Source organism: Lichenostomus cassidix, chromosome 8 (genome assembly GCF_008360975.1).
Source record: "Lichenostomus cassidix isolate B80296 chromosome 8, HeHo_3.0, whole genome shotgun sequence".
Lineage (NCBI taxonomy): Eukaryota > Metazoa > Chordata > Aves > Passeriformes > Meliphagidae > Lichenostomus > Lichenostomus cassidix.
Window position 1 is genome coordinate 3,841,958 of NC_139489.1, and position 14,948 is coordinate 3,856,905.

At 47.5% G+C, this 14,948-nt stretch overlaps 1 protein-coding gene across 8 annotated transcripts in view; it reads left to right on the forward strand.

Annotated features, from left to right (window-relative positions):
* Positions 1 to 5,532: 5,532 nt before the first annotated feature.
* The window catches only part of FYB2 (FYN binding protein 2), a 28,711-nt gene continuing 19,295 nt past the window's right edge, over positions 5,533 to 14,948 (forward strand). For all 8 annotated transcript variants that reach the window (XM_085067494.1, XM_085067493.1, XM_085067495.1 and 5 more), the window contains exons 1-4: positions 5,533 to 5,665; positions 9,431 to 10,064; positions 11,484 to 11,678; positions 12,722 to 12,755. In XM_085067494.1, coding sequence (XP_084923620.1) covers positions 5,657 to 5,665; positions 9,431 to 10,064; positions 11,484 to 11,678; positions 12,722 to 12,755 — 872 coding nt within the window. In that variant the 5' untranslated portion in view covers positions 5,533 to 5,656. The remainder of the gene's footprint in view (positions 5,666 to 9,430; positions 10,065 to 11,483; positions 11,679 to 12,721; positions 12,756 to 14,948) is intronic.

The following is a 14,948-nucleotide window of genomic DNA, read 5'->3' on the forward strand; positions in this document are numbered from 1 at the left end:
GCTGGAATTGTCATTTTGTGGATTTCCCAAATCAATTGCAAAGCTCATTTCAATAGCTGGTATAGTAAATTATCAAAATAAAAGGACCTCTTAGCAGGTTATTTTCATGTAATTAAAGTTCAGAATGACCCTGGGTCTTGTCTCTGCTAAACACTAAGAAATGTAGCACAGGGGTAAAGCCTGTATTGAAATGAAATGAGAAGTGCCCTTTTGTGACCTTTGGGAGTACCTTAATGTAATCCTTTACCTACTAATGCACTGCAGATGGGCTCAGGAAGTCCTTCTCCTCTCTTTGCCTGTGCAAGAAGAACTCCAATAAGGGGCTTAATATTTTTTTAATATACTATTAAACCTAAATTGCTTTTGCCTGGGAGAAAAAGTAGGGAAATGTAACTGGCCTAAGGCAATCCCCCTCGTTACATATCACAGCCTCTCTGCAGGTTGCTGTTGAGACAGAATGACATAAAAAGATTCTAGCCATGGTGTGGTGGGGATGGATCCCACTGTTCCCATGGTGGGACCTTCCCTGGCCACCTGCCAAACCTGCCTTCCATCCAAACCTGGGATACAAATTGCTGTTTTGCGCAGCCAAGTGCCTCCTCAGCATCTCAGCAAGGCTGTCGAAGCATTATATCTTTTCTTTTCTGATAGCAGCATCAGAAACACCCCCTGTATATAATGAAAGTTATTTGTGGCACATCTCCCAGGTAAAAGGCTGGGCTGGTTTGTGCAATCAGGCACGACACCAATTTCTCACTGATAGGTGAGGTCAGCTGAGGGAGAGGCGTGCAGGAGAGATTTAAGCAGCCAGCAAGGCACTCCACGTTAGAGGTGAAATTAAAGAACCTTTCTCAGAGGTGTTATGTTTCAAAAGTCACATAGATATATATATAAAAGCTAAGGTTCCATTTAGAATGTTGTGAATTGAATGTTTGTGTTGGATCCTTGACTCTAAACCTGAATGAAGTCTCAGAACTTCTGGCTTGCAGCACTGGCCATGCTGTCCATGGTGATGCAGTCACCTCCAGGAGGATGAGCAGGAAGTCTTCAGGAGCTTGGAAAAAGGGTGGGCAGTGAGCTCACATCACCCCTTTGTAGCTCTTCTGACCTCAGAGCTCTTTCCCTGATGCTGAAGAACTCTTGAATTGAAAGACACCCAACTGCTCATTTATAATTCTTACATACCTAAAATCAGGAGCAGATTAACTCAGTGTAAACAAACTCTGTGCTAGCAACACAGGATTTTGTTCCTCTTCAAAAAAGTCTCCACTTCAAATGTGTTTGGCCCAACAAAGGGAATTAATTTCTGCCTGAAGAGTGCATTGATCTTTCAAGTAGCACCTGAGCAGCCCCTGGGTAATGTGGCTGGCTGCACAACCCTGGCTCCAGGGTGAAGTTGTAAAAAATATAACATAATGTTATTGTCATCCAGCAATTTGCATTTGTTCCTTCTTCATATCTAGATTTCTATTTTTAGTATATTCGTGTAGCTTTTGCTGCAGGGGGATACAGTTATGTAAAAAAATTCTTCCTTTTTTATGCCAATATTCTATTTATATGTTTTGTAGTACATAATTCATGCAGTACTCTAAATCTGAATTTTGTTCCTGACTTAAAGACCATGAACATGTAAAGGCAGAGAGTCTTGTTCTTTTTTATTCCATTCAACCCATGCTAGCCACGAAGCTGAGATGTGACTGACACCTGCCACGTGCTGTTTGCTCTCTCAAGGCTCACCAGGGAAAAGGGCAGAGCAGACAGCCTTTTATTCGGGGGTGGTGGGGATTTTTTAAAACAATATAGAGGTTGTTGCAATGTGCAGAGGTTATAGAGATGTCAGCTGTGGCGAGATCAAGAAGCTGTGCCTCAGTTGGAGCTCTGCCCTTGGGAAGTTTGCTGTTTCACACGTGCTTTTGCAGCACACATGGGGTTTTCTCAGCTCATCCTCTCCACAGGCACTGGGGAGATTTCTCTGCACAGCAGCTTGGCAAAAAACCTTCTGCTTTGCCAAGCAAGCCAAGCTGGTTACCAAGGTCTTCATCTCTGAACTGCAAAGATCAAAATCCCAGCGCAGATGTCATTGAGAGAAGGATTTAGATTCAGAAATGGATTTATATTGCAGAGCAAGTAGCAGACCTGAGTAGAAGCATGAAAAGGACAAGGTGTGCCCTTAATTGTGGGATCAGGGCCATACTGCAGAGACAACCGTGCAGCTTGGACAGATAAAATACCTGAAACATTGCAAGGCTCTTAAATTAATTTTCTTGAGTCCTACAGTGCTCTGATGGGGCTGATCTTAAATCTTCTGATGGAGCCGTGTGGGTATCTCCATTGGCTCCTAAACAATGCCTGTCCTGGCCAGTCAAAGCAAGGGTTGGCTTTTGGAATGCAGGGATCAGTAAAACTGCATTTTCTGGAATTCCTAGTTGCTGCCAGTAAAGCAAGACAGAGTGAGTGCCTCGGTGGTGGAACAAGTGATCCTATTTCTCCCTCTGCTGGAAAACCACGATATGAGCTCCTGGCAGGGAAAGGAGGAGATTCCAGCCATCCTCATCCCTGCCCTTGGCGGGGGGTTGGATTTAGATGATCTTTAGCATCCCTTCTATGAGATGTGCAGGGAACCAGGTTGGGGAGAGTGTCTTGGCCCTCCTGGGAACAGAATAAGGCATTAAAACAGAGCCAAATCCTTCCCTAGCAAAGGCTGTGCCTTGCTTTCCATTTCCCCCCAGTTTTGGTGGGTTTGAGGTGGTTTTTTTTGGAGATGTGGACCCTGCTGCCTCTTCCCACTGTTGCCCCACGTGTGGAACCAGTAGATGTGACTGAGGAAAACAACTTGTCAGACCATCTCCAGCCAGTTATATCTTGACACTGGGCTAAAGTTATCACCAATTAATTAGTTATCATGGGCAATACCTAAATCATCTTGTTCTCTTCCAGAAAAGACTGGATTGCCCCAAAATTTGTCTTGTCTTCACCAGCCACGCTGCCCCACCTTTCTAAAACTCTGCAATATTAAGAATTAAGTGTATTCCCAAGATCTACTGTTGTTCTTGGTCTCTGGTAACACCTCCATGAAATCAAAAAGGCATAAAAAGCTGGGGGAAAAAAGTCCCAAATCTCTATAACAGATTTATATGGCAAACCCCACCAGTCACTAAGTAGCTGAAAAGAACATTTCAGGGAAAATAAGTCTGCTTGATGCTGTGCTTGCAGCCTTTGGACTGATACAACTACATAATGCACTAAATGCTTTGCAGCAAGAAAAACCATCCAAGCAATGAAATTTAAAACTTTTAAACAGGCTGAAATGGTTTGTTCTGGGGAGGTTGTGCATGTGCAGGGCATGTTTGGGTGTAGTAGTGGTGTTTGGGTTTATTCCAATCTCAGTAGTGGTGTTTGGGTTAATTCCCATTGGGAACTCCCATCCTGGGTCAGTGCCTCTGGGACACAACCCCAGAGCAAACCTCAAGATCCTGCCCCAAACTGCTTTCTGTGGAACACCACCAGTGGACAAGGTGCTCACTGTGTTTTGCTGGGATATGTAAAAAAATTTGGTTTCCACGTGAGCAGTGTTTGATGTTCACAACACCGTGGCTGCCCAGTGCTCCCCGTGCAGTTGTTCCAGCCCAGTGTGATTTATGGCAGCCCTGGTGAAGCTGGTGAGGTCCCACAGGGCCAGCACTCACAAAATGCATGTTTTAAAGAAATTTTTGGCATTTTGCTTTAGTTTTTAGAGCGCACACAGAAGAATCTGCCCCGTCCTTTTTGCACAGGGCTGCGGCTCTGAAGTCAGAACCTCCTGATTCTCCAACAGTGCTTTAATTCACGGCCTGTGTTCATACCCCTGGGCAGGTCATAAATCCTCCCCAGCTACCTGTACACAAAGCTGGCATTGATTTCCATCATGTTGCGACTCCAGCCCTGGCTTGGGAGACTTCCCTGCCAACTCCCAGCTCGGCAGGACCCCCCTTTCTTCTGCAAGACCTCCAGGCAGCAGCAGGGCTTTTCATGTGGTGAGGAACCAGACTCATGCTTTGAGTCATGTCTCTGACAAATAAGCCTTTTACTTTCCCCCAGTTTCTCTTCCTGTTATTTTTCAGCTCCCCTCAGGTTTGGCTCTGGAAAGCAGGGTCAGTTTAGGCTGTGAGAGCATCAGTCCCGCTGCTGAAGGCATTAGGGATGCTTGGGGCAAGGACTTGCTCAATGCCTGAGTGAAAAAGGGGGCTGGGACAGAGGGGAATGGCTTCAGACTGAAGGAGAGCAGGTTTATTAGGGCTGATATTAGAAAAAAAAAAAATACTCTGAAAAAAGAATGCCTGGAACTGGAGCAGGGTGCCCAGAGAAGCTGTGGCTGCCCCATCCCTGGAAGTGTTCAAAGCCAGGTTGGATGGGGCTTGGATCAACCTGGGATAGTGGAAGATGTCCCTGCCCATGGCAGGAGGTGGAATTGGATGATTTTTAAGGTTTCTTAGTGGTTTCTTTTGCAGTCATCTTATTGGGAACAATGTATAGGAGAGGTGCTGAGCCTGGGTGTGTGGGATTAGGGTCAGCTCATGAGTGTTGCTCAGGCTCTCCATGGTTTCCTGCCCTCCCAAGCCCCCTGACAGCCACCTCTGGATGCCACCAGCACCCAGACTCCATGCAGCAGCTACCTCTGCTCCAAGGAAAACACCAAGCACTCTTGAAAAGAGAGATGAAATAATATTTGATCAGTTACCAAGGGAAAAAGGAAATCCTGGGGCTCTCAGCTCCCTTCTTGGCAAGCTGACCAGCCTTGCTTTTCCTGGGAGACATGCTCTGAAAAAACATGGGCTCAGTGTTTGGACAGATCCTTTCAGTCTGTTCTCCAGGGCAGAAACACCCAGCGATAGGAGAAGCATTGTTTGCCCTGATTTAACTGGCCTGTCCTTAGCACCCTGAGGAACAGCTCACCATGGGAAGGAGCTGCTTCACCAGGGAGTGCTGAGCTTCAGCAAGGATGACTGTTTTTGCTGGGCTCTGCTGTCCAGAGATGCAGGAAACAGTTGGTTTCTCTGGGGAAATGTCTGGTTTAATCACTCCAAGGTCTGGCTTTGCTGTGGGGAAGAGCCTGGTGCATAAGGGGGGTATCACTTAAAAATTGGGGCAAGAACCAGAATAAGTGATGGACATGGTGGGGCTCCTCATCTCTCCTCAGTTTTGCTTGCCCCAGGTGTGAAAAGAGACCTGGAACAGGTGTGGGGAAGTTGGAATTGGGTGGTCTTTAAGGTCCCTTCTTACTCAAACCACTCTAAGATTCTATAAACTGCCACGGATATGGACATCATATGGACATCATATGGACACATATGGACACGTGTGGTGCTGTAGGGGCATCAGGCTGAAGGCAAGTGCCATTCTTTCCCCTAAAAAGCAGCCCAAGCCTGATGTCTCCCTTTCCCACCCCAATCCTGCCGCAGTGCTGACATTTCTTTCAGGGAGCCGTGGGTCAGGCTGCGGGCTGTGGACAGGCTCAGCCCTGCCCAGGTGAGGCTCTCCCCGCCCAGCCCAGGTGTGTTTAGGGTTTGCTCCGCCTGCTGTGGCTGCAGGACAGGCACTGGAGCGGCAGCAGCAGTGGGAAGACAGGGCACGGAGAATGCTGGGCTGAACGGCTGGAGCTGGCACGGAGCGGCGAGGGATGGACCTGGTAACTCCTGGGGCTCTGTCTCCTCTGCACCTGGCCTGGGGGAAAGATTTCTGCTTGCTTTTGTGCTGCTGATTCATAGCTTGGGGCTGTTCTCTGCCGGGAGCAGTTTATCCTGGGAACGAGGTGCTCGCTCTCCTCGCCGTTCCTGCTCGATGTGGAAACCACATAGATCCTGCTTTGCTGCCCCAAAAAGGAGCTCCCAGTGCCTGCTTTCCTCCCCTCTCCCTCTGATACAAACTGCAGTTGTGCCTCTTAATCTAACAACAAGCAGAGCTGGGTTTTATTTCTTTATTTTGGTTCTGGGAGAAGCCAGTGGGTTAATAAGTCGATGATATCTCATCAGCCTGCCGGGGTGCCTGGGCTGAGCTCCAGCAGTCCCACGCCAGAGCAGAGGGCAGCACAGATTAAACATTTACCCACCAGAGCTCCCTTGGGAATTCAGATAAAGAATGGAGTAAACCAGAAAAATTCCAGGAGGGGAACAGGCAGTGCTTCCTCTCCGCTCTCTGGCATGCCATGTTGTGAATGGAATTTTTCTTCCTGTGTTGATTTGTTTTAGGAAAGCAGCTTCAGGAAACTAATGAGAATTAGCTTTATTTAGTTAGTTAATGGAGAAGACAAGGCTCTGGGGTGACCTTATTGGAGCATTTCAGTATCTGAAGAGGTTGCAAGGGAGCTGGAGGGAGACTTTTGACAAGGCCCTGGAGTGACAGGATAAGGGGGAATGGCTTCATGCTGACAGAGGGCAGGGTTAGACCAGATATTAGAAAGAAATTCTTCCCTGTGAGGGTGGGGAGGTCCTGGCACAGGGTGCCCAGAGAAGCTGTGGCTGCCCCTGGATCCCTGGAAGTGTCCAAGGCCAGGCTGGATGGGGCTTGGAGGAGCCTGGGATAGTGGAAAATGTCCCTGCCCATGGCAGGGGGTTTGGAAGGAGTTGGTCTCTAAGGTGCCTTGCAATCCAAACCATTCTGGGATTCTACAATTCAGATTACTTTTGGTTAGCCCGAGGTATTAGCACAAACCTCCTCCTGGTGCTCCTTCTAAAAGGCACTCTTATCATAGGCTTAAGCTGAACTTTATTCTGCTTCCTAGACTGATCTTTTTGCTAGAAGAGCATTTTATTTATAGGGAGAAAACATGGAAATTTCTACTGCCCCCTGACTCTGTAATGCTTCTGTCCCCTGACTCCTTAATGCTCCCAGCTTTCCGGCCAGTGGAAGTTTGTTTCCTTTTTGCTCTCTTCCCCTCATCTTGAGAGGGCTTTTGCCAAATGTGGTATTATTCACAGTCAATTATTTGGCCAGATGTAGCTGCAATACACATTGTGAGCCTTTGGCAGCCCTTTACATTTATTGGTGTATTCTCCCTGCTTGTCAGCTGCTCTGATTTCCAGGGGACCTGAGCCCTGCCTGGGCTGGTGGGACATGGGGACTCTATGTGTGTCCTGCTTGTGACCTGCCCTGCGCTGTGTTCAGGCTGAGCATCTCCCTGGCCCACTGAAGGGGTGTGGGTCCAACAGGAGAGTGCCTTGGATGGGTTTGGGGTTTGAAACAGTCCCTGCTCTGATGGAAAATCATCCCTGCAGAGACCAGGAGAACTCACTGCACCTTGGTGGGTCTGGCTAAACTCAGCCCTGTGTGAGGAAACAACATTGGCAGGAGCTTTATGGGGATGGATGGATGGATGGCCCAGCTGGGTGTGAGTGTGCAGGAGGTGGCCATGGGGTGCAATTTAACCCCATTCACCCCAACAGTTCCCTGGCTGTTATGGGACCATACTTGTCCCTCCTTCACATGAAAATCCCATCAGGCTGCCCTCTGGGGGAACCATATCCTAGTGAGGGGCACTGAGAATGCATTAAGCACAAATAATCTCCCACTTAATTCAGCAAATCAGTTGAAGCTGGCATTTCAGGGCAAGAGGAATAACAATCTGACGGGGGGGAAAGGGATGCTTGTATCCATCCCTCTTTAATTAAGGTTGGTGCCAAGCTCATGACTGTCACAGCCCATTTCTGTCACAGCCAGTGCCAGGGAGAGGCCTGACCAAAAACCTCATGTCCACCTTGCCTGGGGCACTCTGAGACAAGCAGGTACTTTTTTCTTTCTCTTTTCTTTGTCTCTGAGGGCACTGATGAGGAACTGCTTGCTACAGCAAAGAAAATCAGCAAGGGGAGGTAAACAGCGCTGAACTCTTCAACTGCTGCTGCAGCACGTGCAAAATCTCCCTGCTATTGCATTAGGGCACCTCACTGCTTGATTTCCTGTCTGGCATCACTGCAGGGATCGGGTGCATGTGGGATTCTTATTTTTTTTCCCCCCAAAATCTGATTCATCCTCTGTGTGCCTCTGGAAGCTCCCATTCCCATGGCTCGCCGCTAGATTAGCCTGTCTGGGCAGCTCACAAGGCATCAGGCTGCTGACCACTAATATGAAATATAATTGGAGCAATTCAAACCTCTCCCCCAAGGGCTGGTTCTTTACATCATGTACTACCCTGTGAAAGTAATAAAGTCAGTGAAAGGGGTTATTCAAGAGAAATTGTCAGTGTTTAATAAATCGTGCAATTAAATGCAATAAAACCTCAGTATGCTATTCATCTGTTCTGTCTTAACACTTAAGGCTGGGGCTTTTTTCAGAATAACGAAGTTCTGTCCTAGATAATTTTTTCCAATTTCCTCATTAGACAGGTTCTCGTGAAGCCTTGCGCTGAACTAAGCTGCCAGAGCAGAGCACCTAATGTAATCATGGCATATAAAAAGTTATAGAGCAGTTCAAGGACTTAAGTAGCTCATAAATTTTTCTTCATATTTTCTCCCTAGTTCAGTTCAGGGCTGAATGTAAGCCACGGCACTGCAGGCAAAAATTGTGGTCCCTTTTCTCCAGCGTGGGATGCTGGGATGCAGGGGAGGGAAGGACTGAAACAAAATGTTCTTTAGGTGCTCTTTTAAAGTGCGCTGTCACTGATTAGCTCCCTTTCTTCAAAAACCTGGGTTCTGTTGCCTGTGTGGGAGAGGAACTGAGTGTCATAGCCAGGATCCATCACCTGCACTGGGAGATGCTCTCAGTGTGCCAAGTGTTTAGGTTGGGTGTCCTCTGCTTCTTTAGGTTGGGTGGGATGAAAGGCAGGAGGAGAAGCATCCAAAGAACCTTGGGGACCCTGAGCTGAACCAGCAGTGTGGAAGAAGAGTATTTTTTCCCAGGGATCATTTGGAGTGCACCAGGGAGGATATTTGGTGTTTCTCTTCCCATGGTGGAGTTTTCTAAAGGAGGATGGGGAAGGACATCTCTAGAGCAGCACTGGCCTCTCCCTTCTTTGGTGCTTGTGTACTGAAAATAAAGTGCAGCTTTCATACCCAGCAGGTGTGTAAACAGTACTCTGCCAAGAAGATCTAATATTCAATTTAGAGTTTGCCAGATCCCCGTGAGGGAAATTCTCCATCACTGGGCGACACTGGGGAGAAGGGGGCATCTCCCCTGGCCCCACTGCCTCTGCTTGGCTGTTTTTCCATACTTTGCTCCTGCATTTCCCCCCTGTTTTCAGCTCTTTTTTTTTTACCAGAACTGATTTGTGAGCCTTTGGAGGACATTTTGAAAGAGCAAGTTCTCCTCCACTGCTTTTAAGTTTTCATCAGGATTGGCACAACCTTGGTGACCAGGCTGGTGTCTTGCAGCCTCTTTCTGTCTGAAACCATCATAATTGTCTGAAATACCCATTTCCACCTCTGTAAGCAGCTGTTCTGTTCTCTCCTCTCTCCCCACCCAGGAAGGTGTGACTGATTTCAAAGCACTCCGAGCAAAATTCCAGAATGAACTTGGAACTCCCACCTCGACCAGCAAGCTGGGGCAGAAGCCTCCCAAGCCCGGCTCTGCAGGGAACACCACATCCAGCCCTCTGCCCCTGGCCAGGAGAGAGGTGAAAGTGTCAAAACCTGCCCATGGCACATCCCAACCCTCTGTGCTCACCCAGCACAGCCCCTGGCCCCAAACCAGGCTGGGTCACAGCGAGCTGGGGGGACACAACAAAGAGCACGAGGGCAGCACCTCAGAAAAAGGGCTGAGTTCTCCCTGGAGCAGCTCAGAAAAACCTCTTCTGTCCTGTGGCTCTGACCAGCAAGAATCAAGCCAAACAGCCCCAGAGGACCCTCAGCTCCCAGAGTCTTTCCAACATGTCCTACAGATCTGGGAGGAGACTTTATCCCGCAATGAGAAATCAAGTCCAAGGCTCCCAACGCAACGGGGAGCAAACTCATCTCCTGCTGCCTCAGGCAGGGACAGGATGGGACCCTCTGGAAGCTCCCCTGTGCTGGACTGGCGTGCCAGGAGGAAGGATAATCCACATGGCAGGGGGACAGCTCTTCCCCAGGCTCCATGGGGACACAGGAGTTCCCATGGATCAGGTGCTGACGGTGTGGTTGTGGTGTTTTTTAAGGGCACACAGGGACTCCACAGTTGTGTGGCAAAGACACTTCATTGCAAAAATCCAGGGTTCTTAAACTGTTAGTTTGTTATGAGTTTAGATACTTGTGAGGCACAACAAGTGTGCTTAACCAACCACTATTAACAAACATTGGAACAGCATCAGGTGTAACCAGCAACAGCCCCACGGTGTGAGCACTTATTGCTCCTTATAATTCTTTTGCAATTATGTAACTTGTTTTTCTCCTGTAGTTCAGCTAAGTCATTCCCAAAATGCTTGTCTAATTAGCCAAAGTAACAAAAGTGAGCAAAGATTTTAGGAAGGCAGCAAGGCCCTCACTAGGCCTTTCTGCTCTGCAACATGCAGTGCTATCTGCGTTATGCCAGTCAGGTCACTGTGTGTCAAGTCAGCCACCTCAGCTCCAGAAAGGTATGGTAAGGTGTCTTTTTAACTCTAAATATAGAGGTATAGAGGTGCTCTGGAAGTGCAGCACAAAGCAGCTGGAGAGAAAAGTCTCTGAGAGTTGGGACCCTCAGAAATGAGGCCAAACTGGCCCGTTGGAATGTTCTGTTCTTCCTCTGGAGGGCCTGGAGATAAGAAGTGGGTCTCAAACTGCTGCTGAGCTTCAGTAAGGGGTGGGTTCCCCATCTCCAACAGCTTTTTAAAACTCACTCTGAGAAATTGTCCCCATTTTGAGAGTAGGGTGAAGGCCGAGGATAGGAGAGTCTCTTAGCTTTGGTCTGCTCTGGCTGTTTGCAATCCCAAGGTAAATGTGACTTCACACAGATGTGAAAGGCTTGGTGGTCAGCAAAGACAGTTTAATTCTAGTTAAAATAGGTTAAACCTGAATCCACCCCCCTCTGCACCCTCCCAGCTATGCAAAAAGTCATACTTAAGCTCGGAGAACGTATTTCTTAGAGAAACTGGTGCTAGGAAACTCAAAGGCTGTGAAATCCCCCTTGCTGATGTCACACTGGGTGACAGGCACTGAAAACCTTCAGTATTTGTTTACCCTGCAAAGCCACCTCACCTGGACTGAGCTCTGAAAGCAGCCATGCCCCTAAATCCTGTAGGATCAAACTGCTATCAGAAAGATAAGTTATCTTTCTGATAACAGTTTAGCAAAAAATTGGGCTGATGTTTTAAAATCCAGAGAAAAGGAGCTGTCAAGAGCTGAGACCTCTACATGGTTCATGTGGTAAAAATCTGTAAAAATGGACATTTCCATTTGTTCTGCCATTCTGGTAACATGATGAGAGAGCTGCTGTGTGATGGGGTCGCTGGAATTGGGAGGAAGCAGAGCCGGTGAGAAGTGTCAGTATAACAACTAATGATCCTACATGGATTTTTGCTCAAATCAGGGCTAATTGCTGCCTGTCCTTGTGCTTCTCTGGAGCAGAATCAGAGCCTCCCTTCTGCCGGCCTGGAGCAGGAAAATGGTCCTACAGCCCCGGGAGCAAGTGGCCAAGAATTAAACCTCTCCCTTCAGCTGAATCCCTGGGTCCTGCCCCTGGGAAGCTTCCAAGACCCCCAAAGTTTGATCTCAGTGCTTTCCAAAGACCTCTGCCTTTGGCCCACAGAGGAAATGAAACAAGTAAGAGATTTCCAGTCCTTTTCCCCCAGATCTGTTCTACAGAAAATGAATTAAAATGTGCTGTTTATTGACATCTGTAAGGCCGCGATTTCCAGCGCGCAGAAATAAGACATTGTTACTTGTTTATAGCTTCTTCCTCAAACATTAATAAGAGCCCAGCAGTTTCAGTGGGGCCGATTTTTGCTCTTAATCTGGAAAAGGGATCTGGTTTTCCAGGCTGGACGCCATCCCATGCTCAGAAACCCACTTCCCTCCCAAGAGCAGCGCGTTGAGAGCAGTTTACAGCTGGCTGTAAAGCAGCAGCAGCTGCCTATGAGCTGAGCTGATCTTTATCACTCCTCTTCAATGGGAAATGCCTTGACTCTGGAGCACACAACTGTGGGAAGGCACAATAAAATTGTTAGAAAATAGTCTGCTAATCCCCCCCACTTCTGTTTTAAATACAACAGAGTGCAACGTCGTTAAGTGTTCCGACATCAAGAAATGCAAAAGTTCAGTTTCCCATAATAAAACCCCATTGATGTTGCATAATAGAATATTCTGGACCACTTATTAAGCTGCTGAGTGGTGTTTCTTTATAGATACAGGCTTAATTATAGCCAGATCTTTAGGCACAACTTTTGATGAATTCAAAGGGAGCTGCTTTTGTAAGAAGGGCTCTGCTAAAATCTCTTTGGCCTTAGTGCCAGCACTTATTGGTGTGCCCTGGCTTTGATAGGAATGAGAGGGAGAGTTTTTCACTTAAACTCTTTTCTAGCCTACTTGCCTTCTCTAAATATATTCAATATATTAAATATGTACAAATTTTATATTAATTAATCTGATGTGGGAAACTAGTTACATTTATATGCCATCATCTCCATGCCCTCTCAATATTGCTCAGTTATGGATCTTTGGAAAGCCTGGAAATGTGAAATAATGAAATAATGCCATATTAGTACAGCCACGTCCCCAGTTTGTGCTGGCAATCCTGTGCCACTCCTGCCTTTGTGTGCTGTCCCTGTCACACCTCCAACACTAATCCTCTGTGTGTTTGTGTGCAGCTGCTGGAGAAGAGGATTACCTGACCCCTGAAAGGTGAGCCTGTGGGGAAGCAAGGTGTGACTCACAGGTTATGGGAACATTTCCATCCCATTTCCTGTTCAGCCTGCAGGGAACATCCCACTCCTGGAGGCAGCAGCTTTTTCCAGGGCTTGTTGAAGGAAGTGGAAGTGTCCAAGGCCAGGTTGGGTTTGGAACTGGATCTTCTTCTTTAAGGTTTCTTCCAACCCAACCCATCCCAGGATTCTGTGATTGTGTGAACCTACATGAGAAATTCAAAGCTGGCTGGGATGACCTTCTCCTAAAGGAGAAAACTTCATCCCTGTTTTCTCCTGTGGGCTCTTAAAGCCTCATGGAGAACCATATCCATGTGTCTTTAGGTCTGGTTTAGCTGGTGGGATGAAAAGCACTGCCAGTGCTTTAGCTGCACAGTCATCTTCCCCTGTGTTTTTTGCTTCCTGTTTGCTGTGTACTCAAGATTTGTGTTTTTAGAAAAGAGCTGCTTTTGAGGGCTGTTGCTGAAACAAAGCCCTGGCATGACCAGGAGGTGTTGGGGGTTTCTTTGCCAGCAGCAAAGGAGTTTGTACTCCTGCATGATTCTATAATAATGTGCAGCCAGCACAACCAGGGCACAGGAGCCACTGCCCTCCCTCACCATCCCAACCCTTCAGCTGTCTCCAGATGCTGAAGTGAAGTTTTTATTGAGTGGAGATCCAAAATCACTCGAGTTTGTCTGAAACAGCCCAAAAATCTTGCAGTCACAATTCTGTTGTATCCTGAATTTTTCTGGTTTCTGACTTGTCATGAGTAGCTGTGTAGCAGTCCAGGTTTTGTGCAACAAGAGCAGCAAAAGTGGAAGAAAATATTCACATACGTGTTTTGTTCTAGTTGTGAAGAGGGGAAATGGAACAGCTGGACTAAAGCAAAGAGAGGGGAATTCTTAAAATACTTTCTGTGCCCAAACAACTCCTCCAGCTATCGACAGCAAGGTGTTCTTGACATCAGGAGGTGCTCCTGCCAGCGTGGGCTGGTGTTAACTTTTAACCTGTACTTGTCAGAAGAGAACTGGTCAAAAAATAACCTCCTCCAAAGCTGTTCGGCACTGCAAAGAAGCTGTTCTAGCAATGTAATGCAGCAGGATTAGCTGTCGTGCTCCAACACTTGTGATATGGTCTTTACAGTAGGTCACTTGTTAAATATTAACCGTGTGATAACTGGGGAAATTAATTAAACAACTCTGCCATAACAGCAAAATAACAGCAGTTTGGGGCTGGAAATTCCCCTTCTCAAAACCTCACCTGGAATGAAGTCAGAGGCTCTGGACAGATTTCTTGTGCTGGCTAATCTTGAGCTCTGGTTGCTTGTTTGGGGATAAACACACTGTGGGACAGCAAGGCATTGTACCCAGGGCTGGGGGACAGCAGGGGCTGGGGCAGCCTCTGGCATCAGCACAGATTATTTTATTCTGCTAGGCTGTAGGGGTTGTTTCTTTCTCTGATTTCACTGCTGTTAAAGTGCTCCTTGAGTTTCTTGTTCCTCACGTTCTGGTTTGCCCTTCCTCTGTCCAAGCTGAGTTGTGGTGATTCCAGGAAAACCAGACCCTCCCTGGGGTTTTTTACAGACTTTCAGCTAGAAGAAGGAAGTTCTCTCTACAATCCTTCCTGGTGTTCTTTCCCCACCTTACCCTGTCCCCCACCTGTCTTACAAGCTGAGTCTTGTTCATTTGCTGCTTCCTGGTGCATTCCTAAAATGCCAAAAACTCTGCCACTCTGGGCGAGAGGGAAGACTCGGGGATGAATCTGGGTAATTCAGGAACGCTGGGTTTTCCCCTCTGCATCTACTCCCACATGACACTAATGTGAATTTCTGGAGGAGGAAAGGAGAAAGGAGAATGAGGAGGTGGGAACTGGAGTGGGGAGCCCAGCAGTGGAGGCTGGGAGGTGCTGGAACTGTGGTGCTTTCCCTGCTCCTCTGGCTGGCACGTGCCACTCGTGGTGTTGGCACGGAGTGGGTGGCTCGATAAGCTCAGGAGCAGGACCTTTAAACATCCCCACAGCTATCTCTGCTTCTCCTTTTGTTCCCTTCCACGAGAAGCCACGTGCCAAACAGTGCCACTGGGAATGGTTATCAATTTCAAAGCACCTGAGCAAGCGTGAAAAATGCTGCACTCCCATTTCCTTGGATTTTTTTTTCTTTATTCTGTTTCTGCATGAGGGATTGCTGTAGGCA